The sequence below is a fragment of the Phocoena sinus genome, chromosome 2, assembly GCF_008692025.1.
Source record: "Phocoena sinus isolate mPhoSin1 chromosome 2, mPhoSin1.pri, whole genome shotgun sequence".
Classification (NCBI taxonomy): domain Eukaryota; kingdom Metazoa; phylum Chordata; class Mammalia; order Artiodactyla; family Phocoenidae; genus Phocoena; species Phocoena sinus.
This window is the reverse complement of record NC_045764.1, coordinates 26,970,122-26,987,081: the sequence shown is the minus strand read 5'-3', so window position 1 is coordinate 26,987,081 and position 16,960 is coordinate 26,970,122. Positions and strand designations below refer to the sequence as shown.

The 16,960-nt window shown below is 45.4% G+C and overlaps 1 protein-coding gene across 6 annotated transcripts; it reads right to left on the bottom strand.

Moving 5' to 3' along the window:
- Positions 1-3,155: 3,155 nt before the first annotated feature.
- Positions 3,156-11,818, bottom strand: KLF6 (Kruppel like factor 6). 6 transcript variants are annotated; one of them, XM_032622247.1, is made up of 5 exons: positions 11,455-11,790; positions 9,680-9,747; positions 8,145-8,718; positions 6,638-6,761; positions 3,156-6,173 (listed from the first exon to the last, which is right to left on the bottom strand). In XM_032622247.1, exons 2-5 carry the CDS (start codon positions 9,728-9,730, stop codon positions 6,122-6,124), a joined length of 801 nt encoding a protein of 266 aa, XP_032478138.1. In that variant the 5' UTR covers positions 9,731-9,747; positions 11,455-11,790; the 3' UTR covers positions 3,156-6,121. The 6 variants fall into 6 exon arrangements, 5 of the variants coding, with proteins under 5 accessions (XP_032478138.1, XP_032478135.1, XP_032478137.1 ...); XR_004348395.1 differs by lacking the exon at positions 9,680-9,747 and having other exon boundaries at positions 7,931-8,718; positions 11,455-11,781; XM_032622244.1 differs by lacking the exon at positions 9,680-9,747 and having other exon boundaries at positions 11,455-11,787.
- Positions 11,819-16,960: the final 5,142 nt, after the last annotated feature.

The window sequence follows — 16,960 nt, the reverse complement described above, 5'->3', positions numbered from 1 at the left end:
TCTAGATCATATGATACCTTTCTTTTTTCTCTTTTAGCACGATTATGTAAAGGGAAGTCAGTGCAAGGCTTAGCAACACGAGTTTGAAGAGACTCACAGTGACAAGGGGCATGCTAGCTAAATCTGTCTCTTACTGAAAATTCTGTGGTGACTGCTTGGCCCAGCATGACTCCTATCAGGACATGTGGTACCCAGATTCCTTCTGGTCTTTGTCTCTTTCCATTCACAGATGTTTAGAGAATTCTCATTAAAATTACTTAGGGTGAAACAGAGAGACTGTGTTACAAACTAAATCTAGTTAAACACACTTTGTTGTATTGCCTCATTTGTGTGATGCATGGACCTAATTTTCTTCTCTTTGTGTCTTAATTACGTACATTAGGTGATGCTTGCCAATTAATGCAGGATGTCACATCCCCAGTTGCTTTCTCGAGCTTCTTAAACATTAGAAATAAATACATGCCACCTGTCTCATATCTTGAAAGCAATTCAAAATGGTTACTTTTGTTTGCTTAGGCTTACAGAACAGTTTATAGCTTTAGTGCTTCTGAGTTATAAGAAAGTTCTGTCTCCATTTCATAAATGTAACTTCATTTCAAGGTGAATCCAACAGAACGAGCAGAAGGCTCTCGTGAGAACTTGTGTGAACCAGAAAGCAGTGTTGGCTGGTGATTAAAGCCTTGGTCTTTGGCATTTGAGAGATGTGGCCTCAAATATTTAGCCTGATGCTTCCTGCTGAGCCATCTAGAGAAAGCTGCTCAGTATTCCTCACTTGTGAAATGGGGATAACGCCTGCCGTGTGGAGTACACTGGGATATATACATAAATACACACACACACACACACAGATATATAACATACTGCCTCCCCGATTCGTAGTCAAGGCACGAGAAGTAGTAGATATCATATTCATCATCACCCGGTTTGGGGAGGGGAATAATTCAGGTTGAGAAGGAGGGTTGTTAAATATATAGCTCATGGTGGCGTAAGGTTAAAAACTAAGAAGGGAGTTACATATGAAAGATATGTTCTTTCTTCGGAGCAATTAAAATATAAAAGTAAACAACCTCCCATCGACTCCACCACCCTCTGAGCACACAGGTCAGCTGGGAACGTGTGCAGTATGATTGGTGAGTTGGGAGAACTTGAGACTGGATCTGCAATGGCTCCAATGGCAGTTTCAAAGAGGTCTTTCTTTTTCTTTTTTTCTTTTTTTTTTTTTTGCGGTACGCGGGCCTCTCACTGCTGTGGCCTCTCCTGTTGCAGAGCACAGCCTCCAGACGCGCAGGCTCAGCGGCAATGGCTCACGGGCCCAGCCGCTTTGCGGTATGTGGGATCTTCCCGGACCGGGGCACGAACCCGTGTCCCCTGCGTCAGCAGGCGGACTCTCAACCACTGCGCCACCAGGGAAGCCCTCTTTTTTTTTTTTTAATTAAAAAAATGGTATGCTATGAAGCACCAAATGCTTGAATAACTTAACTATAATTAAAGGGGCAATTTGAGAATGTCCCTCTTTCCATCCGAAGTCAGAGCAATTTTCTCAACAATGCTGTCTACTGTAGCACAAGAGAAAGCTTTCTAGATCTGAGCTGAGCATTTCGAGGAGGGTGGACATGTAATTTGAAGTCCACCCTATACTCACAGACCACAGAATTGCAGGGCTCTATAAAATGCTCGATACACGTGACCTAACCCAAAATATTTTAGCAATAAGAAAACTGAGGTACAGCGTAGCTCAGCAAATTGTCTGAAAGCACACGGCGAGCTCGACTGAGAACATATCCTTTCGTTTAGCTAGGTTTCAAAAATTTTGTTAAGCAGACTGAAAGTTTTTGTCCTTCTATAATTATCCTTGGTTTACAGCTGATTCCTTGCATGGCAGTTCTCCTAGCAGCCTTATTTGAACATAACCGAGCTGTTCGGCATAGTCTTCACATGACAAAGTGGTCATGTCTTACTAGTAGCCGAGAATGCATTATCAAGCCTTTATTCAGTGCTACAGTCAGGGCAATCCAACTATTAGTCATCCTGACATGTGCTTTGAACACAACACACCCATGAGTCCTGGCAAAAATTGCATCTGCTTCCTGCACCCTCCCACATCACAACTCCGTTCAAATGGCTGATATTTTTACCACAGTTCTAGAAAGAAAATTACTTAACATTTCTAATCTGGGGATGCACTTCAACTTCCCCTCCCCAATTATCAAATTAAAAGCGGCTCGTGTAAACTCTGCCCACGCAGCAAAATGAAGATCTGCTAGGAACAAGAGGCAGTGAGCCCTTCCAGCAACCAGAGAACTTCCTTAAATTAAGAACAAGGTTAAGAAGCTCATTGCCTCAGAAATGTCCATCATCCTATAGCCCCTTCTAGAAAGCACACACTGATTTTACTGTCACTACTGAGGAGCTTAATATGAACTCAACACAAACTTGTTTGCCACTCGCCGCTCAGAAGAACTAAGATCTAATGCTGCTCACAGGAAATGTTTCTAGAGAACCAAAAGCTATTTTGTTTTGGAACAAACTCTGCATTTGAATGCATCCCATTTACCTCAAGAAAAAAAAAATCTGGTGATCATGTAAACAATCTTTTACCTTCTGCCTTATTTTGCTGGGCTGACCAGAGTGGGAGGGGGTAGGTAAGAAGAGTGGACTGAAGGCCAGGGGGATGGCTTCAGGGCTTGCTGTCCCAACTGTGTCCTTTTCACCCTCTTGGGTGACATCTCAGCCAGGTGTGCGGGCCAGGTCAGAAGCGGCTGCCGGGCTCTGACCGCCTCTGTGGAACAGGGCTGCAGGAGCATGCGGAAGTGAAAGGGAGGTGTTTGTTTCACATTCTGCAGATGCCTCTGCAATTTATTCTCCTGGCTGGAGTGACAGGAAGATAAAACACAGCAAGTGTTTCCTCCTGTGCCCCAAGGCCTGGTGGCCAGTCTCTGGAGGAGAATTCAGTGCCCATCAGGGGAGCAACCCCAGGCTCCTATTTCCACCTTTGCTGCCAGGAAGGGCAGTGGGGGGGGCTGGGGGGAGACAAGTGGCTCCCTGGGTAGCACAAAGATTTCCCAAGGAAGAGCCGGGTGAGTAATCTGGCAGGAATTTGTTTCAACACTCCGCCACCCGCACCCCCCCCCAAAAAAAAACAACCAGACTCAAGATGCTGATAAGAATTCTTTTATGTTATTCCAATAAAAAATACATTCATACAGAAATATAACAATCTTGCAAAAAACAATTTCAAATAAAATCTTGTAAAACAAAATTTTACAAAAATCTTACAAAGATTTTTTTAGATAATAGGGTGCTTCAAAAAAAAAAAAGAAATTTCACTAATAGAAATTTTTTTTTTTAACGTCAAGCAAAAAGTTTCTGCTTGATTGAGGCTCAGTTATCACCTGAACAGAATGTAATTCTTTATGTACTTGCTTATTAGGAAAATTACAGGCATTGACATACGTGGCACCCAGCCCCACCCAATCAAACCACTCCATGGTGTTTCATAAGTGAGACAAGCCAGTGCAAGTTTTTTTGTCTTTTGTTTACCTTCTTGCTGAATGGAATTGTTATGGCTAAGCACACAGCAGGGCCAAAAAAGGAGTTTTCCAAAATCCAGTAAATCAAGTGCCTGGATTTGGAATTGCCAAAAGAAAAGTGCATTTCCCCCCTCAGCAATATGAAATGAGTTCTTTAGGTAAATGTATCCATCAGCCCAGATTAAAAAAAACAAAAAACAAAAAAAAAACCAGTTATGTGAGCTTTCACCATTGCTCATCTCCAGGAAGATCCAAACAAAATACCAGCCCAGCCAGACTCATATGTGTGTATATATATATATATATATATAAATATATATAAAGGAAAGATCCACACCCATGAGCCAGCAGCTGGATGGAGGATCAGCTGTCCATGCTGCGGTGTGCCAATTCAGGGAAATTACTCGTTGGAAAACTGGAAGAATCTATGTGCTGGAAAAAAATAGCTTCATCTGCATAAAAAGTGCTCTAAAAAGGAATCCCTGTGATTAGCTTACTCTTAGGCTTGATTTTCAATAAAGCTGACATTCAAAATCAAAACCTTAGTGTGTCTGAGACCAACGACCGGGCTAGTATTCCGTTCATGCCAGTTTTGAATGGTGAAGGTACCCTATCCCAGACCTGCCGATTATGATGAGCGAGTTGGCAGTCTGGAAGAGATTTGATGCCAAGAGCCTGTGGCAAATTGTTAAATTAAAGGGAAAGCCTTTATAAAAGTTAGAGTTCTCATGTTTACCTCCTTTGTGGCCATTTTGAAATATGTCTTCACAGGCTGTGGAATTTTCTAGCTAGACATTCTAATTTCTCCTTAAAAAAATATGTATATATTATCTAATATGTATATATATATACACACACATACACACATACACATACTGTACACACAAATATACATACACAAGAATTTCGCCCACTTTAAAAAAAAAGTAATATACTTTCTGTGTTACCAACAGATAGCTAGATAGATACGCGAGAAACTTGTGCCTTTTAAGCAAATACATTGTTTTTTATACTTCTGTATCTTTAATACGTGTGAAAATGTTACATATTAAACACAGCCGGTGTATGATCTGTACAACTGTTGTGCAAAGTCTATACGGAAGTCTCACGGTGGCAGAAATGGTCTGATTTTCCAATTATCACATGTTTTCCACTTTAACACTGACAGTCAAGTTGTCTAAACTACTGAGTAAATACTGACTTGTTTGGGGGGTTTTCATCTATTTGACTTTGTGAAGGAGGACCTTAAAGAGATTTTTTTTCTGTATTATATATTGATACAGTACAAAGCCAGGTGAAAAAAGAGCCTTAATAAAGCATGCATCACCCATACCCCTGTACGAGACCCCTACATAAGGGGCCACTTGCGTAAGGCACCATTGTTAAGATCTACAGTGCATTAACAGCTAGAAAACCAGAAATTAGTCCTCAAGGCATAAATAAGAGAAACTTAGCTGCATGAGAAAACAGTTTCTAAGCTTTAGTGGTTTTATCCACCCAACTGAGAAAAATTTTAGGTTCTGAGTCTAATGAGACATTAGACCAGCAATTCCCAGCCCTAGTGTCCTGGACACCCAACTCGTGTCCAACATCTTTCAAGGGCATCACGAAATTCTCCAAAAAGGTAATTCAAATTCGAACCATTTACAAAATAGTCCTATGCTGCACAATGCCTCTCTGGAAGGGGAGTGTTATGAAATTGAAGGGGGGAAGGATTGTGTATTGCCAAGCCCAGATGGCTAGGGGGTCACCAAATTCAACCAATCGTATCTTAGCTGCTCAGTGAACTGGAATCAAAACTGTAGTCCTGATTTAAAAATGGAAAAGCAGATAATTCCCCAGACCATGCATTACTTTTGTCTTAGAAGGAAAAGTTATCAATGTACTATATTTGTAGATACACAGCTTATACAATGGGTAACAAATGAACTCTGTCTCAGAGAGTAGCAGAAGCTACTCACTTTACACAGCTGAACCAGACACCGAAAGTTCTCGCCACACACTAGAGGGAAAGGGGCTCCCCTCACTACACCCACTCGCCACTCCCGGGTCCTGACCGCCCACGCCTGCCCTCCACATTTTCCCTTCTTTTTTTCTTTTCTTTTTTTTCCTCTAAGGCGCAGACTCTACCTACACCACCCCCCACCCCCACCCCGCCCCGGGAAATGATTGGTGGCCATCTCATCTCATGGAACACGCCTCACACACAAAACATTCAAACTATGTTTTTTTTCTGTCTCTTGCAGCCTCGCAAGGGAAAGGACTCTGTCTCGTCACACAGTCTGTAGGAGACCCTCCACATACAGCCCACCCACCACTAACATTCTCAGTGCACATGCTCACGGCAAAGGCTTAGGGACCACTCAGAGGATAGGTACCAGTGGCGAGGCCAGGGCCACCCAAACACCACACACCCTGGGTGCTCTGCCGCTTCGGACATGACTTTTTTCGCCCTCGAAAGACCTTCCCAGTAGGTCCTGGAGGCGACCGGGTAGGGTGCAAAATGGCTTTGGCTGGAACACGCACCCTCCTTCCACGGCCGTCTCAGCCTGGAAGCCTTTTTAGCCCACAGGAGTCGATGCTCTGCCCCTTCAGAGGTGCCTCTTCATGTGCAGGGCCAGGTGGTCGGACCTGGAGAAACACCTGCAGAGAGAATCGGGGTCCCAGACGTTAGGTCTCCAGCCCCGTCAGTTACAGACCTCCTGCTCGTGCACCCCCCCCAGCTAAACTAGCCCTCTCCATTGGGGGTGGGAGTCATCATGCTGAGTCAGCCCCATCCACATTCGGGGCAGGAGTATACATCAAGGAGGTTGCCAATCAGCTCTTGGGAATGTCACCTGACTTTACTGCCCAGCCTTCAAATTTGAAAACTGTTAAAGGGCCAATCTTCAGAAAGTGTGAACAAAATCATTCTATTCTCAGTGCACTCGGTACACGGTGCTTCCTAACCTGGACGAGTGGCATATTAGAGCCTTTTTAAAAAGTCCTGGGCTGAAAAGAGAGATGCCAGTGCAGGCCGGGAAGACGGCTGCCTTGCTGCAGGGTGACTGCATGCCTACTCCGTTCCGGGGATGGCACCGCCGCGCCCCTGCTGTTCATGCACGTACCTGTCACAGTGAGAACATTTAAAAGGCTTGGCACCAGTGTGCTTTCTGAAGTGTCTCGTTAACTCATCGCTTCTTGCAAAACGCCACTCACAACCTTCCCATGAGCATCTGTAAGGCTTTTCTCCTGGGAAGAAAGCACACGACAGGCACGCCATGATTTCACTGAACAGTGAGGGAAGGGCCCTGCTACCCCAACACGGGGCGGGAAAGTCCACTCAGGAGCAGGCCCAGAGGCCACTGACCTCAGGAACTCAGAATACACCTCAGTTAGCGCTGGGAGCCGGCCCTCCCAAGGTAATAGGCAGGGGCTCTTTCCTGACCTAGCCTTGGGCCTCCAAGTGCTGGGGAAGAGACCCAGGCTTGGCAGGGCCCACATGACCGTAATCAGAGTGAACGTGTAAGAATGACAATGACTCAGACTGGAGAAATACTTCCGAGGTGATGTGTCAGCCCACTGGACCCGTGGCCTTGGCCAGGGCTGGGTTTTATTTCTTTCTCCATGGAAACGGTTTCTCTCAAGCACTTATTTTGTTCCTTACTCACTTCCCTGTGGAATGAGGCTTTGTAGTTTCCTCGGGAAACTATATTTCTCCAAAACTGAGGTCATGAGTTTCTGGGAAACCCCATTCCAAGGTCTTCAAAACACTTTCTAAATGACAAGCAAAAGACCCAGTCGACTTTATCCCTTGGTCAGATTACAAATATGATTTCACTAAAAGTGCTACCTGAGAATATAAAAAACAATTGCCACAGTCAGTAGCCTGGTTCCAGGGTACCCAGGTCCTGATCCTGGCTCTGCCCTGAGCTGTTTCAGGATCCTGATCTCCTCTCATTATTGGTAACACGAGAGTTTGCATGACTTGATCTCTAAGACCGCTTCCAGCTCCAAAATTTCTGTGATGCTTCACCAGTCATCCTAGACTGTCATGGTAACTATAAATGGAACTATTCTCTAGACTGTGATATTTCATTAAGAAGTTATTATTATTTTTTAAAGTTGGCATCAGAAAACAAAGGCAGCATGATACACAGAGAAATTCTCACTAAGTACCTGCTGATGATACTGCTTCGCACAGAGTCGATGGGTCTAGCTCAGACCCCACACGCTGTCCGGCACCCACCTGCGCCACACAGCCCGGCCACCCTCTCCCAACCCTCGAGCTTCATTTCCAAAAATCAGAGGCAACTCCGAGTAGCACTGTACACAGACTCTGCAGACTGCACAGTGGGCCTTGATAACTCAGGTGGCTGGAGTGGGTGGGGTACTCGGTGTAGACAGAGAATGTGATTTACCTCTTGTTTGTTTAATCTGAAAGCGATAACCATTCATCGGGCACACATGTCCAGTCTTTCAGCGCCTACTCTGTCCTCCCCAGAGACCCAACTCTTTTGAGGGAAGAAAGGAGGTGAGGACGTGTCTGCTCTGACAGCCTCCTGCGGAGCCCCGGCCCCCTCCCAGGGCTGGTGCAATTAATTCAGCGGCGCCCGGGTCGCAGGAGGGACTGACCTGTGTGGGTGCGCTGATGTGCTTTCAAGTGGGAGCTTTTGGTGTAAACTTTTCTGCAGCCATTAAAGTGGCACCGATGCACCCTCCTGCGGCCGTCTGGGGAGGCGTCTCCGCTGCCCTTGTCGCCGGGCTTCCCCGCAGTCCCACTGCGTGCCTTCCCGGGAGGGTGCAGCTCACCGGGCATGCAACCCCACAGGTGGGACGGCTCCCTGCTCAGTTCTGGGGAGGAAGGGGGCGTGGAGGTGACGGAGGAGCTCAGGTTCCCCGAATTGACTAAAACTTCGCCGATGGGGTCAGAGGTAAACTTGGTGGTGGGTGAGAGCTCCTCGGAGCTGTCGGAGGATTCACTGCTCACATCCGAGTTCAGGCTGTTGGTCTCCAGGTTGTAGCCAAAGCCGGGGCTGTTGAGTGCATCCTCAGGGGGACTGGAGGACATCTTCAGGTCCGAGTCCTCCTTTTTCTCCCGAGCCAGGATGATTTTGGTCCACAGATCTTCCTGGCTGTCGAATTTGATTTCGGAGGCTGACACATAGCAGGGTTCGCTCTGGAGGTAACGTTCCAACTCCAGGCAGGTCTGTGCGAAAGGAACCACAAGAAGGCACGTGATTGTGACGACTACCGAAAACGAACCGAAAGCGCACTTCCAAAAACATGCAGGAGTCAAGGGCAAATAAACTGTGGCCTTGTCACTACAAGAATCCGTGTCTTTAGCAGAGTGAGAGGAAAGCTGTTTCTAGGAATGGGTACACATTCAGAAGAAAAACCAGAGGTGAAACCTCTCCCCGCTTCCCCAAGTTGGACCAATGGCCACAAATGGCTGATGGTCACTGAGCCAGTTTTTGTTATAGTTACAGTGTTGATGTTTCTAATAAGTTTCTGTAAGCCACACAAAGAATACCAGCCTCAGACCTGCCCCCACCGGACAGGTTTAACCATATTATCTGACAGTCAAGAACCCTGTGCAACAAGGAAACCCAGGCATCCGCCTTCCAGAGGCACAGACAGAGGGCTTGCTGCTCTCAACACAGTGTGCTCTGACATGGCATGTGTCTCCCTCTGGAGAACCGCTGACAGCACAGGCCATACTCAGTGAGCAGACGCAGCCAGCTGATGGTCTAGGGTCAGGAAGGAGCTGCAGAGAAACCACCCGTTTCCTGCGGAGCCCAGACCTAATAGGCTTTCAAAGAATGCCATTCCCAAGTGCAGGGCCATGCGCACACACAACTTAAATGACTTCCACAGTGGTCAGAGGAAAACAACAACAGGAGTGGAGAAACCATTCCAGAATGGCCATCTGCTATTGTAAAGGATGCAGGAGGGGAAATTCCTCCGCAGCCCTGCTGGGAGTCCCACAATGGACAAGAACTTTATCTACTGGCCAAGAGTACAACTGTATGAGTCATCACTCTATTTCTTTCACACAATGCCAAAGGAGACTTCCTTTTGAAATTCTGACCAGCGGCCAAAAAAGGACCCGGTTCAAATATACATGCAGTGTGTCATGGCCAGAGTGCCCCCCCAGCCCCACAACCAACCTTTCCAGAAGCTACAACTGCCGAGAGACCAGCATGCCCTCTCCCCACCATCTCAAACTTTCTAGCCACTGGAAAATAAAAACGGTAGGAAACATTTTAGGTTTAAATTATGTCTGCCCTTATCTTCACTAGGATCAACTGTCTGCATGTCCATATAAGGCTGTCTATACTACTGCAATTCCACAGCTTTAGATTTCTACAGCAAACTCTGCTCTTTTTAGCAAATCATTTTCAGGACTAGCAAAGCCCACCCAAAGGGCTCCCGCTTGGTTATTTAGCAGTGTGCCTGCTATCAGAATAGACCCTTCCCCCTCCCCCTCCTCACCTAGCAAGCAGAGGGGGAAAAAACAATCATTGTTTTCTCGTTACCCCTAAAATTAGACGTCTGGGTTACAAAGCACACTAGAGTGTTCTGCGGAGAGACAGCAAGATATTCTATGGATGTTCCAAAGAAAAAGGAAAGCACGTTTATTGAGATCTTGTTAAACTTTAATAATCTGGCTAATTTAAAATCTCCATTATGCTGATGAGCTCTGGGGACCAGAAGGAAGCTCTCAGGGAGAGTTTAAAAGCCTCTGAAGGCAACCAAGAGCTCAGCCTGGCTTGTGGCCCAAATCCCAAATGCCCAAGGAAACTACTTAGATCAATTTCAATCACGTCCTAGGAAGCAGCTTCTTTAGGAGGAAAAGCCTGGAGGGGAGAGGGAGGCAGCAAAGGGCTGGGAACAATTAAGCAGGCATGTGAAGGTTGTTAACACTTTGCATTTCATCTCCCCTACAAGCCTTCTAGGCTTTGAAACCCACAATATATATTTGATCTGCTAATTCACTTTGTGACAAAAAAGCAAACTGCTTAGCAGCACAGAGAAAACCCCAAACCTTCCTTCTATCTTTAAAGATAATGAGACAAGTGTCAGAATCTCTCTCCCTTCAGGTAATCCTAACGCATTAGAAGGGGGAAAAATTGTTTCTTAAATGTCCAATGCCAAAAATTCCAGTTCCACTAAAAAATGCCGGAAACAGAGACTCTTCTTCCCAAACTCTGACTTGAAGCAATTCGGACGGGGCTCATTGTCATATGACTGATAAGTCACTGGTTGTGCAAACATTGGGTTTTTTTTTTTTTTTTCTTTTTTCTGGTCAACAAAAGAAGCAGGTTAAGAAAAACAAGGCAGATCGAGGCATATCTTAAGGATTCCCAAGAAGGTAAAGAAACTGAAAATGGCCTGGTAGAGAAAAGGAGCTGGTGGATGTTTCGCTGGTGAAATCCTTAATTAAAAAAAAAATCTCCACGTACAAACACCAAAAAGCAAAACAAAACCAAAATCCCTTAAAAAAAAAAAAAACACCCTTGGCAGTCCTTGCAAGTTCATATGACCAGATCCAGCTGTGAAGTCTGGAGCTGGTACAAGCAGCAAACTTCTGCCAAGGGCTAGGGCCGGGATCAGGCCGCGGAGCTGGGTCTGCCCTCCAGAGAACGCAGTTCATAAGCCCCTGAAACGGCAAAAACACTCCAAGCGACGAAGCACTGCTGCGCCCCACTCAAATGACAACTCCGCTCCACGCTGTAAAAGGCCCCTTTAAAGTGCCTTCCACACCGGAGGCAGCAGAAGTACGTTTTAAGACTAATTATTTTAATTTTTAAAAAATTTACCCGAACCATTAAAAAAAGAAGAAAAAGAAATGCACCTCCAACCACACACCGTCCTGTCGGTGAGTGCATGCACTCCCTCCTCGGCGCACCCGGGCACCTGGCCCATGAAAATTCCTATTTACCTGTTGCCAATATTCCTCCAGGGAGGGCAGCGCCGAGAAGTAACCAGTCTCGTGCACAATCTGGAGTTCCTGGAAGATGCTGCACATTGGGAGCACATCCATGTCGGGTTGGAAAAGACAGTCACTGCTGTTGTAAAAACAGGGAGGTGTGCGGTCTGGAGTCGGGAGCGCAGCAGCCGTGCCTGCAGCGCCGGGGAAGTTCATGCAAACTCAGTGGGCAGCAATTAGGCGCCGCGGGTTCGGATCCTACCGGAGCCCGGAGACTCGCTCGCGAGCCCACACAATATTTGCAAACACCGGACTGACTGCAAACGTAACCCCTACAAAACTTCCCTATTCAAAGCTCCGCTGCCAGCCTCCCCTCCTCCCCGCCCAGCCCCCCCCATCTCCCCACGTGACTCGCCCGCGCCCGCCCCGCGCACCGCCCAATCACGCCGCGCCCGGCCCGGGGGCTGCGCGACGATGATGTCAGCTTCGGCCAATCGCGGGCAGCGGCTTACAGCGGCCCCGCCTGGCGTGACCGAGCCTCTCCATCACAACCGTCGCCATTGGCTGAATTCGAACTTCGGCCAGCTGTGATTGGAAGGCGGTTTCGCAGGCTATTTTTAGCAGGGTATATAAGGCGCGAGCCGCCTCACGCCGGAGGAGTCGGTGCTGGGAGGTGTGCGGCCAAGTGGCTGAGTGCGCTGCTGCCGGGCAGAGGGAGCCGAGTGTTCCTTCCCGTCCCGTCCCCGGTCCCCGGTCCCCGTCCCCGTCCCCACCACCCGGGCTGGTCCCCGCAAACCCCGGCCCTCGTCACTCAGGCCGGTCACGCGGGTCCAGTCCCCTGCCCCCGGCCCAGCGGTTCAGTGTGTCGCTGCCTCGCTGAGGGGAGCCGGGCCGGCTCCCCTCTGTACCTCCCTCCGACCTCGGGCCGGCCTGCCCTTCTCTGGTCCCATCCGTCCCTCGATCCCACTATGTCCCCCCCTTCCGTCCCCCTGTATTCCCCGTTTTCCGTTCCCTTCTGTTCCCCCTCTGTCCCTCTCTGTTTCCCCTCCTTCCCACTCTGTTCTCCCCTCCGTACACGCTCCGTTCCCATCTGTCCCTCCTGTCCCACTCCATCCCCATCCGTCCTCCTCAATCCTCAGGTTGCACCTGTGACCCAGTGGTGGTGGACGGATGGTGGACTGGGCAGCCCCACGGGTGTGGTGAGGAACAGGGAGGGGCCGGAGGTACTCCAGAGTCACTGGGGTATGTTGTATGTGAATCTGAGGTCCCTCCTTCAGCCTCCCTCACAAGGACAGGGCACACACCTGGGGGACACGCCTCTGCCCCGCCCCACCCCCATGCCCACCTAACCTGCAGGAAAAGGACCAAAATGGCCTGGAAGACCCAAGTTGGATCTGCTTGCTCTTGAGGGGGTTATTTACATTCTTGATTCTATGGGAACACAGTTTTCTTTTAAAAAAGAGGGCGCTTTGGGAGGGGGCGTTTAAAAAAAGAGGGGGCCTATAACCATTCTCAGTAGGGTCCTCCATCCACACCAGCTGTGTACATTTTAGAAATGCAGTTTCCAGGGTCTGACCCCAAACCTACAGAGTTATAAGCTAGAGGGTGGAGGCTATCCCAGCCATTGAGTTTTGACCAAGCTCCCCAGGTTAATCTCTTGCCAGTAAAGTTTGGGAACTGGGCATCTAGAAAATGTCCTTTTACTTGTCACCTACCATACATCAGCCTTCATTCCGAGAAGATGCAGAGACCCTCACCAAGATTAACAACTAGACTTTCCCCTAGTTGAATGTGAAAACAGTTTAAATGAGGTTGAAGCTGACATTCAATGTGGGGTTTTTTTCATATAAATTATCTCCTGAAATATACCATAATGTTCATTTTCAAGCAAAATGCCAAGACTACAAAGAATGTGCTTTTAAAATTCGAAATGGAAAACTGAATTATAGCTACTACCTCCATTATTATTTCAAAATAGAGTTTAATGAAACATCCTTTTAAATAAAGTTTTTAAAAACTGAAGTATGTAAAATGAAGTTTTGAGAGGATTTTGTATGTTAGATTTTAGCAGACTTGAGTATACCAGGGCTATGACCCTATAACATTCTAGGCAGGGACCTTTGTCAATCAAAAGTTAGGGGAAGTTATTATCTTATTGTATCTGTTGTATTAAAGAGGCTGTGAAGATGATTCATAATGAATTGATTAAAATGATCATTAACCTGTGTTCAGTCTTATTTTACCCCAGAAACAGAGAGCGTGACTGGCCCTCCATAGGGAAGACATGGGCCTTGAGTCTAATTTCTGGGAATGGGAATGGCTTGCCTTGAACCATCTTCAGGTTGAGCCCACCCCCTGGTGACCAGTAGCTGGTTGTATTTGGGATATGGTTTGAGAGTGTGCTTATATCAGGGACAGGGTTTTCTCAGTAATTGGCAGCAGTGATCAAAGGAAGCAAGAATCCAGTGACTGTGCGAGGGAGGGTCAGCATCCTGGACCGATCGATCGGAGGAGAGTTAGGTGAAGGGAAGAATATATTGCCCAAGGGAAGGCACATGATGGCTCTCTGTGCAGTGTATGTGGCGTCATGGTTACAATATTCTTATTTACCTTTTGGACGATTATTCCTTTGCTTTCCTGTTAGTAATATTTTATTTTATTTTTTATTGAATTATAGCTGATTTGTAATATTGTATAAGTTTCAGGTATACTACATAGTGATTCATAATTATTAAAGATTATACTCCTTTTCTAGTTATTATCAAATATTGACTATATTCCCTGTGTTGTACACTATATCCTTGTAGCTTATTTTTTATACATAATAGTTTGTACTACCCCTATCTTGCCCCTCTCTCTATCCCTCTCCCCACTGGTAACCTCTAGTTTGTTCTCTTTATCTGTGAGTCTGTTTCTGTTTTGTTATATTTATTTGTTTTATTTCTTTAGATTCCATATATAAGTGATAACATATAGTATTTATTTTTCTCTGACTTATTTCACTAAGCATAATACACTCCAGGTCCATCCATGTTGTTGGCAAATTTTCATTGTTTTTTATGGCTCAGTAGTATTCCATTGTGTGTGTGTGTGTGTGTGTGTGTGTGTGTGTGTGTGTGTGTATATATATATATACACCACATCTTCTTTATCCATTCATCTGTTGATGGACACTTAGGTTGTCTCCATACCTTGGCTATTGTACATAACGCTGCTATGAATGTTGGGGTACATGTATCTTTTCAAATTAGTGTTTTCATTTTCTTTAGATATATACCCAGGAGTGGTATTGCTGGATCATATGGTAGTTCTATTTTTTGTTTCTTGACAAAATTCCATTTTGTTTTCCATAGTGGCTGCACCAATTTACATTCCCACTGACAGTGTAAGAGGGTTCCCTTTTCTCCATATCCTCACCAACATTTATTGTTTGTGGATTTTTAAAAATTGAAGTATAGTTAATTTACAATGTTGTGTTAGTTTCAGGTGTACAACACAGTGATTCAATTATATATGTGTGTGTGTGTGTGTGTGTGTGTGTATTCTTTTTCAGATTCTTTTTCCTTATGGGTTATTACAAAGTATTGCATATAGTTCCATATGCTATACAGTAGGTCCTTGTTGTTTATCTGTTTTATATATAGTAGTGCTTGTGGACTTTTTAGTGATACCTATTCTGACCAGTGTGAGGTGATCTCTGATTGAGGTTTTGATTTTCATTTCCTGATGATTGGTGATCATCAGGTAATCTCTTCATGGTAATTCTTTATTGTTTTAATGCATTTCTTTACTTTCCTATAGAATGTAAATTTGTCCTTGTCTTGTACATGCACTTCCCTGTTCTTAGAAGATTGTATAGTTTATTTTTAAAATAGTGAACCTGATTGGACACAATACAGATACACTCAAAATGGTTATTTTTCAAAAAAAATAATAAAAAGTTATAGAAACAGTACATCGGCTGAATTTCAAAGAGAATAAGCACTATGACTTCCCTCTGCACCCATTAGCCATTCAGCACATACTATTCATGCCCAGTGACTGGTCAGGTGTTTGGGATTCACACCATTCACAAAGCAGGCAATACTCCCTGTGACAGAGGAGGTAGGCAATACATAGGGAGGTCGATGTCTTAAAACAACCGTGTTACCACTCCTGGTGCATGTTACTATTTGGTGGGGAGATAATGTCAGCTTCTTACATGAAAAAGAGTATGCATGGGATCTAAGCAATACTAGTCACATCCAATTTTTAAAAAAATCAACAAAAAAGAATCATAGAAGGCAAAAGTCATTCAGAGGGTGGAAGTGTGACACTGTATGAAAGATGGACTGTAGACTCTAGTTACCCACGCTAGGTGTGTAGCCTTGGTCATGTCTTTTAAATGGAGATAAAAATGTCTAACTCTTAGAATCAGTTTGGTAGAATTGAAAAAGATAATGCATTAAAATCCCTGGTTTGTGGCAAAGAGTAGCCATTCAATAAAATGAAGGCAATCAACATTCAGCCGTTCATCCAGTCATGAATTCAGCATTCATCCATCCCTAAGTCTGCTGTACATGGCTTCTCCTCGGAGAGCCTTGACACCCTCTGAGATTCTGTTCACATGGGCCCCCCCCCCACCCTCTGTTCTTAAGTAGACTAAAGAAAATGAGGATTTTGTAGATGCTCTGACTTTTTCTTGTTATTAGGGGGAAAGGAGCAACATGGAGAACATGGATGTACAACATTTTTTTAAAGAACATAAAAAATAGGCAAAATATTTGAACAGATACTTCACAGGAAATATATATAAACAGTAAATACATGAAAATGCGTTCAACATTATTCATCATCAGGGAAATGTGAAATACAACCCACTGAAACAGCTAGTTAAGAAGCCCTGAAACACCAAGAGTTGGTGGAGATGTATGGGAGCAGCCAGAACTTTGCTACAATTTGGTGAGGATGTAAAACGCTAGAACAACTTGTGAAAAAAGATCTGACTGTTTTTAATAAAACTAAACATACACTTTTATGACTCAGATCTTCCAGGCCTTTAACCAAAAGACTGAAAGAATGTGTTCACAAAGAGATTTGTATAAGATCATTCATTGCGTTTATCCATAATAGTCAAAAACTGGACACCACCCAGGTGTCCATCACCAGGAGATGTGGTATTCTTGTCCGTTGTGGTACTGCTCATCAACAAATAGAACAAACTACTGCACGTGTGGCAACACAAACACATCTCGGGAATGTTAGAATGAGTGAAAGAAGCCTTGCACACATGAATACCTACTGCAAGATTCAGACTACAGTATTCAAGTTCTAGAACAGGTAAAACTGATGTTTGGTTGCATCTGGTGGGCAGGGCTGGAGATTGACTGGGAAGGGGCATGAGGAAGCTCTCTTGGTGATGGTCATCGGTGATGGTGACAGGTGATGGGTGATGGGTTTGTTCTATGTCTGGATAGAGGTGTGGGTTACATGGGTGATTGCATGTGTCCGTACTGATGCATATTTAACTTTCGGTAAA